This window comes from Medicago sativa, chromosome 2 (assembly GCF_051527215.1).
Source record: "Medicago sativa cultivar Bolivia chromosome 2, Bolivia_mono, whole genome shotgun sequence".
Taxonomy (NCBI): Eukaryota; Viridiplantae; Streptophyta; class Magnoliopsida; order Fabales; family Fabaceae; genus Medicago; species Medicago sativa.
In genome coordinates, this window is record NC_140750.1 from 52,925,385 (window position 1) to 52,942,801 (window position 17,417).

General features: G+C 34.6%; 1 protein-coding gene across 4 annotated transcripts; it reads left to right on the forward strand.

The window, feature by feature from the left end:
- The first annotated feature begins 320 nt into the window (after positions 1 to 320).
- Positions 321 to 6,442, forward strand: LOC146948837 (putative CoA ligase CCL8). Of its 4 annotated transcripts, none has more exons than XM_085745020.1 (10): positions 321 to 484; positions 1,265 to 1,336; positions 1,834 to 1,911; positions 2,037 to 2,217; positions 2,417 to 2,506; positions 2,605 to 2,712; positions 3,205 to 3,357; positions 3,715 to 3,790; positions 3,902 to 4,026; positions 4,165 to 6,442. In XM_085745020.1, exons 5-10 carry the CDS (start codon positions 2,456 to 2,458, stop codon positions 4,228 to 4,230), a joined length of 579 nt encoding a protein of 192 aa, XP_085601146.1. In that variant the 5' UTR covers positions 321 to 484; positions 1,265 to 1,336; positions 1,834 to 1,911; positions 2,037 to 2,217; positions 2,417 to 2,455; the 3' UTR covers positions 4,231 to 6,442. The 4 variants fall into 4 exon arrangements, with proteins under 4 accessions (XP_085601146.1, XP_085601145.1, XP_085601148.1 ...); XM_085745019.1 differs by having other exon boundaries at positions 2,037 to 2,117; XM_085745022.1 differs by having other exon boundaries at positions 2,037 to 2,117; positions 3,902 to 3,943.
- The last annotated feature ends 10,975 nt before the right edge of the window (positions 6,443 to 17,417 follow it).

Consider the following 17,417-nt stretch of genomic DNA (forward strand, 5'->3'; position numbering starts at 1 on the left):
TTAAACAATAAATACTAGTGATTTTCTGTTCAATATTATATAATTTTTGGTCAACATTTTTGGCTATAAATTCAATTTTTCCTCTAAAAATTCTTTAAAAATAATATCATTTTTTTTTACAAAATTATAATTGCTATTGTATGAATATGATATATTGGCATGCCAACAATGTTGCCACCCAAATATACCACCGATAACACCTTCAGAGGTATCTACTAAACTAAATATAAAAATAAATGTCCGTTTTTTTTTACTATTTTGCCCCTTTGGGGGTATTTTCGTAAATTGGTAAATAACCATCTCCCCCATATATATGTTGTGGTATGTTTCAATTCATTCCTTCCCACTACCTCAAAAACGCGTTCTCTCTAAACAAACAAAACTGCTTTCTCTCTAATGATACTCTCTCAGCCGCGATCTTCTTCTCACCGCCGTACCTCGCCGTCTCCGCCATACCCAGCTCTGAAGAACATTATCAGGATCGGTGAGGCTTCGTTTGAGTGTGTAAAGAGTGTCTCCTTCAGAATTTGCATGTGTAAATTGAATTAGGGTTAGGGTTATTGCTTGCATGTTTTCAGAAAAGGGTTTTTTGATTTTAATTGAGGTTTTGATTCCTTGGTTTTGTGTTGTTGTTTACTGATTCTGTTTTGTAAAAAATTTGTGAGAAATTTTCAGAAAATTATGTGTTTCGGTTGTAAGTTTGCTTGCATGTCTCCAGAAAATTGTTTTAGTGATTTTAGGGTTTCATTTCTTGGTTTTGGGTTTGATTTTAGGGTTTGTTTTAGTGATTTTAGGGTTTGTTTCAGTGTCTGTGTCTTCATTAGTTTTCTGCCTTAATTTTGTGTTTCACTGTTATTTTGCATTGATTAGTTGATTTGGAATGACAGGGGTTTTATGATATACAAAGTTTTTTGACGATGCTAATGTTTGTGGTTCTAATTCTGCTTAAATATCTTCAGAAAATTGTATCTTTGATTTTAATTGAGGGTCTGGTCTTTTGATTTTGGGTTGTTGTTTAGTGATTGTAGTTTGTATATCATAAGTTAAAATTGCAACCACAAAAGAAGTGAAAAAATTTGAGAGAGAAGAAATAATGGGTTTAGTCTGAGATAAAAATAATGGGTTTAGAAGTATCTTTTGATTTTTTTGGTTTAGAATGATTACTGAAAAATATGTATTTTGTACATTGATTAATTTTGAAATCTAATGTTTTGAATCCATTACTTATTTGTTATTTACACACACCCTTTTATTGAAAATTTAGATGGACAATGGATTTGAGGATGGACAAGCAGCTTTTGATATGATGGCAAGCAGTCAACAGAGGAAAAAAAGGGTTAATTTCTAATTTTTCATGTGTTGTTTTAGTTTTGCTTCATTATAGTTTTTCTACATATAATTCACTGAGACCTCCATCACCACTCTCACTTTCACAGTGATTTAGTTAGGAACTGAAAACTAAATTTGCATCATACATCAATGTTGATTTGTTTCAGAATTGCTAGATGCTTCTGATCCTTTGATTTGGGAGTCCTTGATGAGCCCTCTTTTATTTAGGGTTTTATGGAATTGAGTAATAAGAATAGTGAGAGTAGAATTGGTCAAAGTTCAAAACAAGCTATTGACTCAGTAGACACTGAAATAAATTGTATCACGGAGGAAACAATCAATATTAGGAGAATCTTAAATTTAATTAAGTTGTGATCAAGTTGAATATAAAAATGATCAAATTGTGATTCATCAGTATGCAATGTTTTCTTTTATACTTTAGTTGCGATATAAAATATCGAATCTCATCATCTTTTCTCCATATATTTGCTGTATATATATCAGACATACCCTTAGGGATGGATGGATGGCTTATTTGCTGTATATATAATGCCGAAGATTCAAATGTACCGTCGAATTCAGGTATGTTTTTAGTCTATAGGATCGAAGAATGTCCATCGTTATATATAAAAGCTGATCATTAGTGAACACTATAATTGGTCTGCATTTCATATATAAAGATTTTTAATTAGATATTATTTTTTTAGGCGTCGAAATTAAGGTGAATGATGTCAATGAGTTATTTGGGGCTGATGTTGATAATGAATTTGAGGACACTGCTGCTTCAGGTAAATCTAACAATGAATTGAAGTTTAAAATGCTTTTCGGTAATGATGCTAGCAACTCTATGGAGTCATTGGCATAGCCATAACCTGCAATTGTTGGAAGGTATGATGGTGCTATTTTTTTCAAATTGACAACAAATCATTCAAATTGTGATATTACTATTACCACTTTTATCAGAAGTAGTAATATCATTTTCAAATTGGTTGGATATATAGTTCTGTTATAGAATATGCTTCTATATGCTTCATACGATGCTTCTATATGATTCAATATTTTGATTTCATTGCATCTTTTTTTGCAGGTTGTGAGTCTACCAATTCGCAAAATTAGACAACGAAGAATGAAAATTGCTGAACTAGAACAAGTTAGCTCAAGACCTGATGTTGTTGTGGTAGAAGTGTTTTATATTGCAGAAATAGTTTCAAATTGTTGGGTATCCGCTTCTTTTGAGGCCGTTATGCAAATGATGTTTCATAATTTCATTTTCAGGTTTGGGATGCTACTGCAGCAGATCCTAAGTTGCTGGTGTTTTTGAAATCTTATCGTAACACCGTACCTGCACCTAGGCATTGGTCACAAAAGAGAAATTTTTTGCAGGTTAGTTAGCATCCTAACTTGATAGTTATTATAGGTTAATGATGTAAACATGTCTGATGGTTGTGCCTTGCGTGTGTGATGTACTAATGGGGTGAAATTGATGAAGTCAATAAGGTTTATCTTATATATGTATGGATGTGGTTCTTGCAGGGGAGCGGCTTTGGCAATCACCAATCCCGGACTGGTAGGTGTTTGGAAATGGGCATCCTTGAGTTGTTTCTCTTTTATTATCTTTGTTATATTGATTGGGAATATGGTGTTTTATGTTGTGTAGCTGTGTCTTGAATTTATGTTGTGGACCTTTTTTGATAACTGCTTTCCATTTTGGAATGAGGTTTCTTGGTGCTGTTTTTATCAATCTGCTAAAAATTTAAGGTTAATTGAATACTTAGTCTATTGCTGGGAGTTTGTAACTATGTGAGTGATGTACTACATTCTTGCTTATGTACAAAAGAATCGTTTAGTCAAATTATGTATGGCATTGAAATCCAGGGAAATCTTGGTGGAGCTCGAATAGGAATAGTTGTGAAACCGTCTGCTGAATTTGTTGCTGGAATACTCGCGACTTGGTTTAGTGGAGGTGTTGCTGTTCCACTTGCACTCAACTATGCAGAAGTAGAGCTTCTCTATGTGATGAAGAATTCGGTATGCTTTGCAAACACTCACTTTTCTTATACAGCATCTCCTTTCTTTTGTCTGTTTAATGTTTAGCTTGTGAACATTAAGAATTCAGGACTATATTAATTTTCCATTGACATTATCTTGGTACCTTTTATATGAAATTTTCAAATAGCTGGTTTATTTGTAGATTTTTTTTCCTTCGTGAAAAGTATATATGATGTAAATATGCTTCAAAATGAAACTTACCTAAGGAAAAAAAAAGTTGGTGATGTGTCTTCTATATTGAGTACTGAAGATCATGGTGAATTAATGCAAAGCATTGCCAATAAAACCTTTTCTCAGTTTTTCCATATTCTGCCTGTTCCTAATAATTCCTCTTAGAAGAGTAGAATTGGACATTCACAAAATGGGGAAATTGATGCAGACAGAATTTTCCTGAAAAATGTCGAAAGATCAAGTAAGAATATCACATTTTCAGCTTTTAAAAATGGATGAAGTAGAATATCTCCGTATCAGTTTTCCAAGGCAATTCTTTCTCATCATTTGTTTTTCATATCCTTTGGATTAGGTGAAGATCCGGCACTGATTTTGTACACTAGCGGGACAACAGGTAAAAACAAACAGATATTAGATTGTATGCTGATTGTTACTTCAAATTTTGCAGACAAATTGTCTTCTTCACTGGTCCTACAGGTATATAAAATTGTTCATAACACATTGATTAATGTTTAATTTTGAACTAAGCTAAATATAATTGATTATGTGAAGCTAAATGTTTAAATATAATTGATTATGTGAAGCTAAATGTTTATGTATTCTCTATTATTACAGTTGGAGGGCTTCTTAATGCAACATGTGGGAATATTGGTGACTGATAATAGCAATATTTGCTCTTAGCAGCAACCAAATTGTTGTTGTAAGTATTCTCTTTTAGGTTCCATCAATTCAAACCTTCTTCTTGTACTTGGAACTTCCCTACTTTGTGGTGGCATTGCAAACCTTGGAGTGGAACAAAAATATGATAGAGTAAGTCCCTAAAATCCAATTAACACTTCCATTTTAAATCGAGGTATTTAACTAAGTGGTTGATCACCAATCCCCTTTTCCTATCTCCTCAGTCCTCCCATTCAAAAATAGCATCTTAGCAAAAAGTCTTGACAACCAAGAAAGAGAATGTTAATTGAAAAGAGATTTTTTTTTGTTAAGATGTTATGGCTTGAATAGAGGGGAGGGGGTAAGAGAAGGGTGACAGGTGATTTCTATTCATAACAGATTTGGTGAATGAACATAAACACCATTGCATCCGTTTTTAGCGGTTTAGAAGGAGAACAATTATAGTTGTACAGTTTAATAATAATGCTAATGAGTAACTGCCTCGCTAATCCCTCCAGCCTTTACTCTTATAAATCTCTTTTACTCTGAGGAAAAAGGGGCTTAACCCCCATACTTACAATCTAAACATAAACAAATTCAGGGTACTTAATCTTGAAATTCACAACATGGCCTTATTAGATCGGTGTAAAGCTTTTTTGCAGGGTTATTTTTTTATATTCTTTCATTATTTCGAGGGATTTGAAAGCTTTGTTACATTAATCTTATGTATTTTCATCTGTCATCTAAATTTCATTCTTTAGTTTAGGAGGTCTCCTTTAGTTCTCATCTTTTGTAATTCTTCCTTTTCACCTTAACAAATATGAGTACGATTGATTAAATAATCCCAATAAATAGAGGCTATTTCATACAAGTTTATTGGGAGTGATAAAGCATTAAAGGAAAAGCAAGGTCGGCTTATTTACAACATTCATGATCTGACAAGTTAAGTAAATAATCTATCCTATGGATAGTGGATACCACAAACTAGAGATCATTAAGAAATTATTAGGAATATAAAATAACATTGAAGTCTTCATCAAATCAACTAAGTTGAATGAAAGAGCTTTACTCATTGATGACCAAACTCAAAAGAGGTATAAGTGTCGCTTGATTACTGCGGAGATAGCAAGTCATGGCCAATAGTTCAACTTTTGCCGAAAACATGTGTTAGAGATAGGTGGTAAACTAATCTTTGATCTTGAACAACCACCTAAAAACATACACGTTCAAGTTGTTCCCAAATAGAACTGCGTTGTTCAACATCCGCCACTTTGACAAATCGCCTGAACTCTAATCCAAAACTATTTTGACTTGGGGATGTTGTTTCTTTGGTTCATTTTGTGTGATGTAAATATTGGTGTTAATCCCTTTTTGGTAACTTGGTGACAGCTACACTCGCTTTTATAATTTTGGCTGATATGTAATCGTAATTTGCACATTATTGGTTCTTTCATTGGTTCCAAATAGTTTCATCTTAATTGTTATTATGTTTTTCTGGTATTATGAACAAAATATATGTTGTTTTCATGAATCAAGACTTGGAAAGCCTTTCATAAATATTTAGATAAATATTTCTCATGTTTGTGCAATATTCATTAATTTGCTTATTTTTCCCTTGGAACAATTTTTTTACAAGATACGTTGTTCCATGTAATTGTAATTTACACATCATTGGTTCCTTCATTGGTTCCAATTAGTTTAATCTTAATTATTATGTTGTTTTTTTTTGTTCTCATGAACAAAATATATGCCCTTTTCATGAATCAAGAGTTGGTAAGACTTTGATAAATATTTTATAATGTTTGTGCAATATTCCTTAATTTGCTATTTTTCTTTTGGAACAATTTTTTTTATAAAATACGTTATTCAACCCGTTTGAAGCACGGGTTTGGGTGTTTCATTATTGGTTCCAATTAGTAATTTCATCTTAATTATTACGTTGTTTTCCTGGTCTCATTAACAAAATATATGCTCTTTTCATGAACCAAAACTTGGTTAGGCTTTGATAAATATTTCTAATGTTTGTGCAATATTCTATAATTTGCTCATTTTTTCTTTGGAACAATTTTTTTACAAGATACGTTGTTCAACCCGTGCGAAGCACGGGTTTAGGTGTTTCATTATTGGTTCCAGTTTATTTCGAATATTTAAGTATTTACACTTACAATAGATTTTGCAAATTTGTAATTTTTTAATAAGCGAGGGTAGATAAGGCATTGAATTTTGAGTCCTGAAATCATCTTCTTAAAAGAGAATGCGCCCTTTATACACGCAAACGAGGATTGAACATTTTCTTTGTTAGATGGTGTGAATAATTGAAACACTAATTTTATTTTATTTTATTGGCATTTCATCTTGTGTTAATCGAGTATGCATTTCGGTCAAGTGACGAACATGCGAATGAAGAATAAGTGTTTCTTGGTTAATTTTTTTTTTTCTTTTTTCTTCCTCACTAGACTAGCACTAGACAATGAAGAACCAAAATTCTTATTATGCGATCTTCGTTCTCGAAATTACGAAGAATGGCAATGTTTTGTAATTTAAACATCTCTCCTTTAGATATGCATGCAATATCTAAATTTAGAATCAGTTTACTTTTAAGTGTATTAACAAATATGTATTTGCCAATAAAATTATTCGAAAAAAGCAATCCACCCTGTGCGAAGCACGGGTTTGTAACTAGTTTTTCATAATGAAAAAGAAATAAGACGGGAGAACACAAATCGAAACCACCAAAAGAATTTAACAAAAACAGTAATTTTACAATATGAACTTGACATGAATTAGTGATATAAATGTTAACTCTAAAGTGCAGAAATCTTGTTTTTTTTTTTTGACAAAAAAGTGCAGAAATCTTGTTATTAAGTAGACCTTTGTTAACTGCTGATACCCAAGTCACTGCTACCCAAATCACTATTCAGAGAGAATAGGGTTTGTGAAGAAGTATGTGGTATCAGCACCATGTGAGCTCTATTCATAGACTCACTTATGTGCACCTATTAGATATTTTAAAATAAAATATATATGTTTTTGAAATATATTCAAAACCATATATTCGTTTTTTTTAATCCAAAATTTACCTTTTGAAATAATTTCAAAATTGTATCATTAATTTTATTCGAATCAAAAATATTTTTTTTCAAACAAAGGAAACTTACCAGAGAAGCAATGTATCAAATGAGAGGAGTTTTAAAATGAGAGGTGAGAGCATTCAATTATAGCCGTTGGATTAATATAAACGGTTCAGGTCATATTCCAATGAATATCCCTTCATTTATTTCATTCACACGCGCTGTTGTTCATGTCTTTGGATACTTTCCTTTCCCTGTCTCCCTCATCTACTCTCTGGTCTTCAATATTTCTCTCACCAGAGAAATATTCAATTATAGCCTACACACAAAGGAGGTTGAGTTTGGTAGAGAAATATTGAAGACCAGAGAGTAGATGAGGGAGACAGGGAGGAAAAGTATCCAAAGATATGAACAACAGCGCGTGTGAATGAAATAAATGAAGGGATATACATTAGAATATGATCTGAACCGTTTATATTAATCCAACAACTATAATTGAATGTTCTCACCTCTCATTTTAAAACTCATTTGATACACCCTCTATATATATATATATATATAAAGCAAAACCATATATTCGAATCAAGAATATATATTTTGAAACAATTTAAAAATCATATCTTTTATTTTATTTAAATCCAAAATATATATCTTTTGAAACAATTTCAAAACCATATATTTTAATTTATTTAATTCGGATTGAAATAAAATAAGTATTTTGAAACAATTTCAATATAATATCTTTGTTATAAATTTATAAATAAGTCTTATTTATTGAACTTATATATTATAAACAATTTTAGATTCTAGCAATACGTCGTTGCCACTCAAGTGACGAGATCTGACAAAACCTTTATGTGATAGCTATCTTGTTGCCCTTATATCTTCTATATTGAAAGCATAGATTATGTCACCCTTGTATAGCTTAATATTTATATCTATATTGAAAGCATAGAAAATGTCTTATATCGCATACTGACTTAGTTCGGCATGTCCATTAGTTTTTAGAGTCACATTCCATCAAGAGGCCTAAAGATATTTCTCCAGTTATGCAGGATGGAAAAATCTCTTATAGGTCACTCATGTCTCTCATATTAACTTACCTTATAATTGTAACACCCGCAAACCCCATATGCAATATTTAGTAATAAATCAATTTATAAATACAAGGTTCGAGGTGCTACACCTTCAATAATCCAAAACATGCATAATTCATTTTAATCATCAATGCATGTATTTGAAATTGGTGAAATGTGTCATACTTGACTATATGACTAGATAATTATCTGCCGTTGTGTGTGAGCATTAAAATCCTTCTTCTATTAAAATAAACGCAGCACCAGGCTTCAAATTGATCGTACATGCTGCCCATGTTGATCGCAAGTCATCATAAGAAGCGAAAGAGAACTCATAATGGCCATTAGTCTTCCATAGTTTCGGTAGCTTTACAACGATATCCTTGAAAGAGTATGGTTTATCCCCCTTGTTCAGTACTAGTCTGCCCTGAAGGCTAACCTTACACGCTTCTAACCCTCGAACAAGCCTCATTCGTAATCTTAATTGAAAGTGTGTCTCCAAGAATTGACAGTGATGGAAGCGGTTCAGAGAATTGTACCCGAGGTCCTCTGACAGCCTGTGCAAAGGACGATTTTTTTAGTAGCAGCCACTGCAGAAGGAGAAAGTGTAGCTTGCGCGAATGATTTTGGAGAAAGGTCGAGAACTAGCTAGTTAGTCTGAATCCCTAGAATGATAAGACGCGAATGATAATCTCTTCGCACATGATCTAGAATGACTTGGCTAGTATGTAAGTTGTGGATTGATAAGTTATTTCTCTCCACCATGTTATGAACAAGTAAGAGTTTACCACTAATCGGTTCGATTAAGGTTCCGAGGTAAACAATCAAGTATGTACATGTTTAACCTATGTATACGACAAGACTATGACTTAATAAGTGTAGGTGGCATGTCTCTTGTTATCCACATCAAGGGGAAACAAGGGGTTCTCATAATGAGAACGATTCAAGCCGTAAGGGACCCGCGTGTCACCGAGTAAACAAGACGTAGGTGTTCGTGTCTCTTGTTATCCACGCCAGGGGGATACGGGAGGTTCTCGACCTAAAGGGAACGGTTTAAACCGCAAGGGACCCGCACGACACCGAGGGAGTCCGATGTACGTACATCGGTCATGTATGGGATTGATCTCGGGGTTACTCCACCCGGGACTATCCGTAAAGTGAATCAAGATAATAATTGTTTGTTCAACGCTAACCAATATGAATGAACTTAGATACGTTATGCACGATATGATTATGTTATGTTTATGTTTATGTTTATGATTAAGTTAAGAGCAAGAGCATTAGATGCTACAAGACAAGAGCAAGTTATGAACATGATACCGATGACGATCTTAGGTTTCCCCTAATCGTCCGGTTTAGAATCGTGCCATGATTATGTTATGTTAGGCCTCGATACATAGAGTGTATTCTTGGCAACGCGGTTCTAGGTTCCCATCGACCGCCATGACACGTATAGGAAGTGAAGCCTATAACAAGTAAGATAAGACTATGACGGCTCTAGTATGCACTACCGTCTAAGTATGCCAGTCCCCACACACGTATAATCAACCCGCAGGTTGTAATGTAGACACGTGGTGACCGTAGGTTTCCCTTGAGGTTGCCTATAGCCTAGGATTAGGTGGAACTCACTGAGACATTATGTCTCATCCCAATCCTTATTTGTTTCAGATAAGCAGGATATTCATGCATGTTCGGAGTCGGATGGATATTACTTCAAGGGTTCGTTCGTAAGCTGCAGGACATTATGGACATTAAGGATGTATTTTTATGTATGGATGAATGTATTGTATTAAGTTTTATACGAACGTGACTTGATGTAAATATTATTCATTCGGAAAAATTTTAAGTTGTATATTTTAATGCATCCAGTACTAATATTAACATACGTGCCAGACTTTCTAGATACGTCCGGTATGGGTGTTACAATTGGTATCAGAGCAGGCCGATTTAGACCGTGCCTTGGGTCATTAAATTACAACTAAGGTAGTGGGACCATTGGGTTCCGGGTAAAAGTTCTAATTGTTGTTGTTAGTTGAGCCTGATCAACTCAATTTAGCATTCGACGATTGGAATGGATGCCTGAGAGCTGAATAGGACCCAGGAGGAACGAAGTATGAAATGGAGATGCACTGGAAAGTGTGAACTCATAAGTAAGAACTCGGATAAGTATTAGTAAGAGTTTGATCGTGCCAAAAGGTGGCCGGTGAACTAACCAAGCACAAGTGTGAATCCTCCGGGAATGTAAGGCATGATTAAGACAGGATGTTCAGACAACGTTGGGTGAGATGTTAGTAATACTTCGTATAACCGTAAGTAAAGAGTTGGAATATCTAATTAATACCGGAAGCTTCGGTAGAAGTAGTTGTTGGAACGGGTTTGTTGTATGCAAAGAAAATATATTCTGGAACGTAAGTACAAGATTACAAGTTAAGGATAAGTCGATATGTGTTGATGGAATTAGTAAGCTCTCAGGGATTGAGATATGAGAACGGAAGATAAAGATTTATATGTTCAGTAAGAGTAAGGTTCTAATAATGAATGAGTTGGCAGAGAAATAAGTTAAGCTGTTCTTAGCGGACGAAGTGGAAGTTTATGTTAAGTGCTACGGTAACAAGATATCAGTTTCTAATGTGCCGTGAATTGAATCGATTAATGTTAATGCTTGTCATGCAAAGGTTATAGAATTGTTTTTAAGACGATCGAAAGGAATGATATGCATTGGGATACTTGAGGAAATAAGATTTTATGAAAAAAAATATGATTTTCTGGAAAACTAATTTTTAGAAAATACGCCAATAGCGAAAATTGCGCTAATAGAGAAATTACTCCAGGGGATTTCGCTAATAGCGAACCTGGGGCGAAATTTTCAGTTTTTCTGAAACCTGTCATTTCGTCTCTAGGGTCAGTAGTAGCTATTGGGGGTTGTTTTCACAATCTTTTATGTAACAAACACTCGCTATAACATCAAGTATCGAATGCACGTCACACCCTATGATTTCTAAGGGAGAAAATGCATGGACAAGTATTAACGGAATCAATCCGGTTTAAGGCAACATTAGAAGTTAATGTGGCAAGAGTTGACGAAGAGCTTGGGTCAAAAAGTTTTAAGGTTCCGGCATATGAATGGATAAAGTGGATACGCGTGCCTGAGATGGAAGGTAAGTGGTAAAGAATTATGTAAAGTCGCGAGATTTTCAGATTTAAGAAAGTTATGAGTACCCCCGGATCTATGTTTTGCTTAATTGAATTGCTAAAGCCCGTTAAGATATTGAATTCAAAAGTTTACAAGATTTTAGAAAGGTAGACACATATGGGTGATTGGAGTTGATGTTTATAGATTTTAAAATGGAATTTTTTTTTGTAGACACCGGTTGTTACGACTCACGTAGAGTGGGCTAAACTCACCGGAACTAAGGTTGGATAACGCAGTTGTGTTGTCAACTTATTCCGTGATTTTAGAGTAACGACTGGGGTCAAATTTATTACGTTTTTATATAGAGAGAAACCGTCAACGCCAATGACCCGTGTGTTAAATTATGATGTTTTCTTAAAGAAAGAAATTAACGAGCAAGCATTAATTTGATTACGCAAAACATCGTATGCGAGAATACAAGGATGCAATGAAGTATGATCAAGAAAAGTATGTATGAATTATGATAAGTTTACTATGGGAATTCAAGATTTCTCAGAAACAAGTTTATGTATGATAAGTGTATGTCATGACGTGAACTCAACCAGTGAGAATATAAGGTCTATTCCCAAGTAAAGTATTATGGTAATGTGACAAGTCTACTATGAGATTCAATCTTGCAAGGTATTGTGAGGTGCATGTTTATGGCAATGGTTGCCATATGAAAAGTTCAAGAAGATGATGCTAATAGGGGAAACTTAGTGTGAAGTTTCAGTCGTCTTAAGGGATTAGGATATTGGTTAAAGCCAACTGGTGGGAATCAGAGTGGCGCAACGAAAGTTAATAAATAAAGTTCAGACAGTAATCATGGAATATGGAATGTGATAGTAAGAGCCTTCGTTAGAAGCATTAAGGGACAAGCGAGAAGTTCTCAAAATATTAAGTAAGAAAGGAGACTTATGTAATCAGTCATGAAAAGGGATAAGGTATGTGGATGTGACTTCATCTAAGTATGATAAGGAAGGCTAGAGACACAACAAATGAAGAATATGTACTATGATAAGGAAGATGCATGTAAGAGTATGTGCTATGACAAGAGAAATACATGTAAGAGCGGAAGGATTCCTTTTTGTGACTCGAAGTAGAGATTGAATTATTAAAGTGTAGAACCGGTATTAAAGAAGAAATGTTATGCAGAATAAAGTAGTAATATGTGATCGTAACCGGATCTGATGTTTTGAAACTTCAAGTTTATTGTTCTTAGAATGAGATAATGATATGAGGATCAAGGATCCTATAAGATATATGTTATGCATTTATGTGAGTCTCCAAGATATGTATGTAAGACAAGAAAGAATAAGAAAGAAGTTACTTTTGAAGTTCAAGAATTTTATTATGGATGGAGATATAAACCATGAGTTATGCACGAGGAAGTGCATACTCTCCTATGTCAAACTTGTTAAATGATCAAGATACTTACTAAGAAGATTTCGAACTATGATTTAAAAAAAAAAAACTCCTAAATTTGAAATGGATATTGAGGAACTTGGAGACGAAAGTGTTTTTAACATGATACTTTTCACAAAATTCTTTTAACAGATCATGTCTCCATTTGTTCCAAGGATCCGAATATTCATGTTTAGAAAACTTTTTAAAAGCAATATGTTAGAATGAGTATCGTCATTATTTAACAAGAAACGACGCTTGGAGGTATGTAAATGCTATGGAAAGTAAGATGTGATGAAGTAAACAACAACAGTTTTTCGAAAAGTCTTATGAGACGCACAAGTATATGTTAAGAGTATTCAAATGCAAGAGGTCTAAGTCGGAAGTTTTAAGGGCATGTAAGTTACAAGTAAGCACTGCAGGGCAAACCTGGGTTCTGGTAGAATTCCAGTTAAAAGGCAAATCCTGAGTGTTCATGTTTATGACAAGATACCTTTAGGGATGGTTTATGTTAAGCGGGTAAGATCCGATTCTGAGATAATAAGTTTATGTGTAGCAAGGTAAGTTTCGAGTCATGATATATTAAGATAACTCTATGTTTGAGCGATATTAAGATCAAGAAGACTATGTTCAGTTACGTGTGGATGAAGAAACAAGACGAGGACATGATGTGATGAACCCTTTAAATATGTATGAATAGAAGAAGTATGACTCAGACCATAGATGGAAAGTTTTTTTTTCATGATGATTGGTAGTTGGTTTCTAAATTTCGAGGACGAAATTTTTTTAAGGGGGTAGAATGTAATATCCCGCCAGACAGTATCGGTATATTACCCGTTGACCGTGTCAGAGGAATTAAATTATGGAAAAGTAAGTTAATGGAAATATATTTTATGACATGTCAGCTCTTTACGGGAAAAGTATCAGAGTCGTTTTTATCACGCTTGAGGTAAGGGTATTATGGTAATTTCACGTGGAAGGGATATTTAAATGATTTTGGACCAAAATATCTCATAATTCTCATTTCTTTCTCTCTCTAAGTTGGGGAAAAACATTTCTCTCCCTTCTCTCTTTCCTTCTCCCACGCCCCTTTCTCTCTTTCTTTCTCTAATCTTCCTTAAGTTTCTTTCCACCAAATAATCATGTTTTATGATGTTCTTCCAAGGCCTTTTGTCAATAGAAGCTTGGAATTTGTTTGTTGTCTCAACTCTCTCTCTCTCTAATGGATTTAATCTAAGGTTTGGTTTGATCAAGAAGTTAGGGCTTTGGGTTTTGTTGGGAGCTCATGATGATTATGCTTTGTGGGATTGATGAAGCAAGCAAGAATCAACTAAGGGTTTGCTTTGAAAACAAGATGATATATATTGATCAAAGGATTGCAAGTGGGACAAAAGCTAGGGTTTTTGCTTAGGAGCTTATTGATGCTTCAAGAACTTATGAGGTGAGTTCCTTAGATAGTTCCCACCTTGGGATTATGTGTTTAAGCTTGCAATGAAACTATGTAATTTTTAGGGTTTAAGTGTAGAAAGTTATCCCCTTTCATGCCATGCATCTTTATACTTGTGAATACTTGTTTAATGGTTGTTTTACAAGTTCCATATGACTTCTAGCACCACAATATGTCTTGGGATGTTCTGTATTAAGGTTGTTGGATTAAAAACACCATTTTTGCAGGTCTGGACTGTCATAACTCGCAACGGCGAGCAATTACTCGCCATGGCAAGAAAACACCACCGAAAGAGGTGTTTACTCGCCATGAACTCGCAGTGGCAAGTAAGTAACTCGCAGTGGCGAGTAGCTGAACTCGCAGTGGCGAGTAACATGGGTGGCAGCACCCTGTTTGCCCGCTTCAGGCCCTTTCACCTCCGTTCAGTCCAGTCTTCTTCGAGCATTCTTTTACAGTAATAAACCCCTCAATACATGATTCCAAGGCATGGTCTTTAAAATGTTCTCTTGATCATTCAACAAGTATTTGTAGTGTATAATTAAGTATGGCGTAAGAGAATTATGGCATGAGTTTAACGGGTAGCAAGCAATAGCTAATGCGGGAATAACTAGAGCCTCGACATAGTCGTCGAGAACTAGCTAGTTAGAATGAATCCCTAGAATGATAAGACGCGAATGATAATCTCTTCGCACATGATCTAGAATGACTTGGCTAGTATGTAAGTTGTGGATTGATAAGTTATTTCTCTCCACCATGTTATGAACAAGTAAGAGTTTACCACTAATCGGTTCGATTAAGGTTCCGAGGTAAACAATCAAGTATGTACATGGTTAACTTATGTATACGACAAGACTATGACTTAATAAGTGTAGGTGGCATGTCTCTTGTTATCCACATCAGGGGGATACAAGGGGTTCTCATAATGAGAATGATTCAAGCCGTAAGGGACCCGCATGTCACCGAGTAAACAAGACGTAGGTGTTCGTGTCTCTTGTTATCCACGCCAGGGGGATACGGGAGGTTCTCGATCTAAGGGGAACGGTTTAAGCTGCAAGGGACCCGCACGACACCGAGGGAGTCCGATGTACGTACATCGGTCATGTATGGGATTGATCTCGGGGTTACTCCACCCGGGACTATCCGTAAAATGAATCAAGATAATAATTGTTTGTTCAACGCTAACCAATATGAATGAACTTAGATACGTTATGCACGATATGATTATGTTATGTTTATGTTTATGATTAAGTTAAGAGCAAGAGCATTAGATGCTACAAGACAAGAGCAAGTTATGAACATGATACCGATGACGATCTTAGGTTTCCCCTAATCGTCCGGTTTAGAATCGTGCCATGATTATGTTATGTTAGGCCTCGATACATAGAGTGTATTCTTGGCAACGCGGTTCTAGGTTCCCCTCGACCGCCATGACACGTATAGGAAGTGAAGCCTATAACAAGTAAGATAAGACTATGACGGCTCTAGTATGCACTACCGTCTAAGTATGCCAGTCCCCACACACGTATAATCAACCCGCATGTTGTAATGTAGACACGTGGTGACCGTAGGTTTCCCTTGAGGTTGCCTATAGCCTAGGATTAGGTGGAACTCACTGAGACATTATGTCTCATCCCAATCCTTATTTGTTTCAGATAAGCAGGATATTCATGCATGTTCGGAGCCGGATGGATATTACTTCAAGGGTTCGTTCGTAAGCTGCAGGACGTTATGGACATTAAGGATGTATTTTTATGTATGGATGAATGTATTGTATTAAGTTTTATACGAACGTGACTTGATGTAAATATTATTCATTCGGAAAAATTTTAAGTTGTATATTTTAATGCATCCAGTACTAATATTAACATATGTGCCAGACTTTCTAGATACGTCTGGTACGGGTGTTACAATTGGTGAAATTACCATAATACCCTTGCCTCAAGCGTGATAAAAACGACTTTGATACTTTTCCCGTAAAGAGCTGACATGTCATAAAATATATTTCCATTAACTTACTTTTCCATAATTTAATTCCTCTGACACGGTCAACGGGTAATATACCGATACTGTCAGGCGGGATATTACATTTTCTCTCATCTATCTTTTCTCTCATCTATCTGTCATTTGTGTGTGACCTGTTCATTCTCGTAACATTGCTAATAATATCAAATCATATACATATGTGTGTGTCTTTTTTTGGTGGTGGCCGAGGTTCGAACCCCTGACCTTGCATATATTATGCATTGTCCCTACCAACTGAGCTAAGCTCACGAGAACACATATGTGTGTGTCTATATATATATATATATGGTTGGCTTTTTCCAATTATACCCTTGAACAATTTTTTCTATTATCATGTTTTTTTTGTTAGTGTCATTAAAAAAGATAAGAACTTATATTATATTTATTTTATTGTTGGTTTCATTAAAAGAGATAAACATGATTTTGTGGGTTTGTTACAATTTAAAATTCACAAACATCTAATATCTTTACTTTAAATCAAAATAATAATTTTATAAAAATCACCGTTCATAATTTACATGTATTAGCGCAATGAAAAGTGCATAAAGATTGACATGAGTGCTAGTATATATAAAAGGAATACATGACTTGCTAAATTTTTAGCTTTCAATGATACCATTTGTTTAAACTACAATTTCATCTTTTTTAGTATATATAAATGGAATACATAAAAGACTGGCATGTGAGTGCTAATTTTTTAGCTTTCAATGATAACATTTCCTTTATAGATTAACATGACCCTTTTCATAATATTAATTAAATATTTATTCAAGGTTCAGTTTTTGTTATCGGGTCACTCAAGTAAAATTGTATTAGATCCAACTCAACTTTTATGATGTTTTCTTGTTAGACCCCTTAATATCTTTTAGGCCCCCAAAATTCCATTTTTACCCCTAATATATACGTCCAGTAGATACATACATGTCCACATTGGGTAGAACGAGTAATAGAAAAAAAAAGATGTCCTACATCGGATGGATTACACACATTAGTAGTATTTATATAGTGAGGGTGTACCT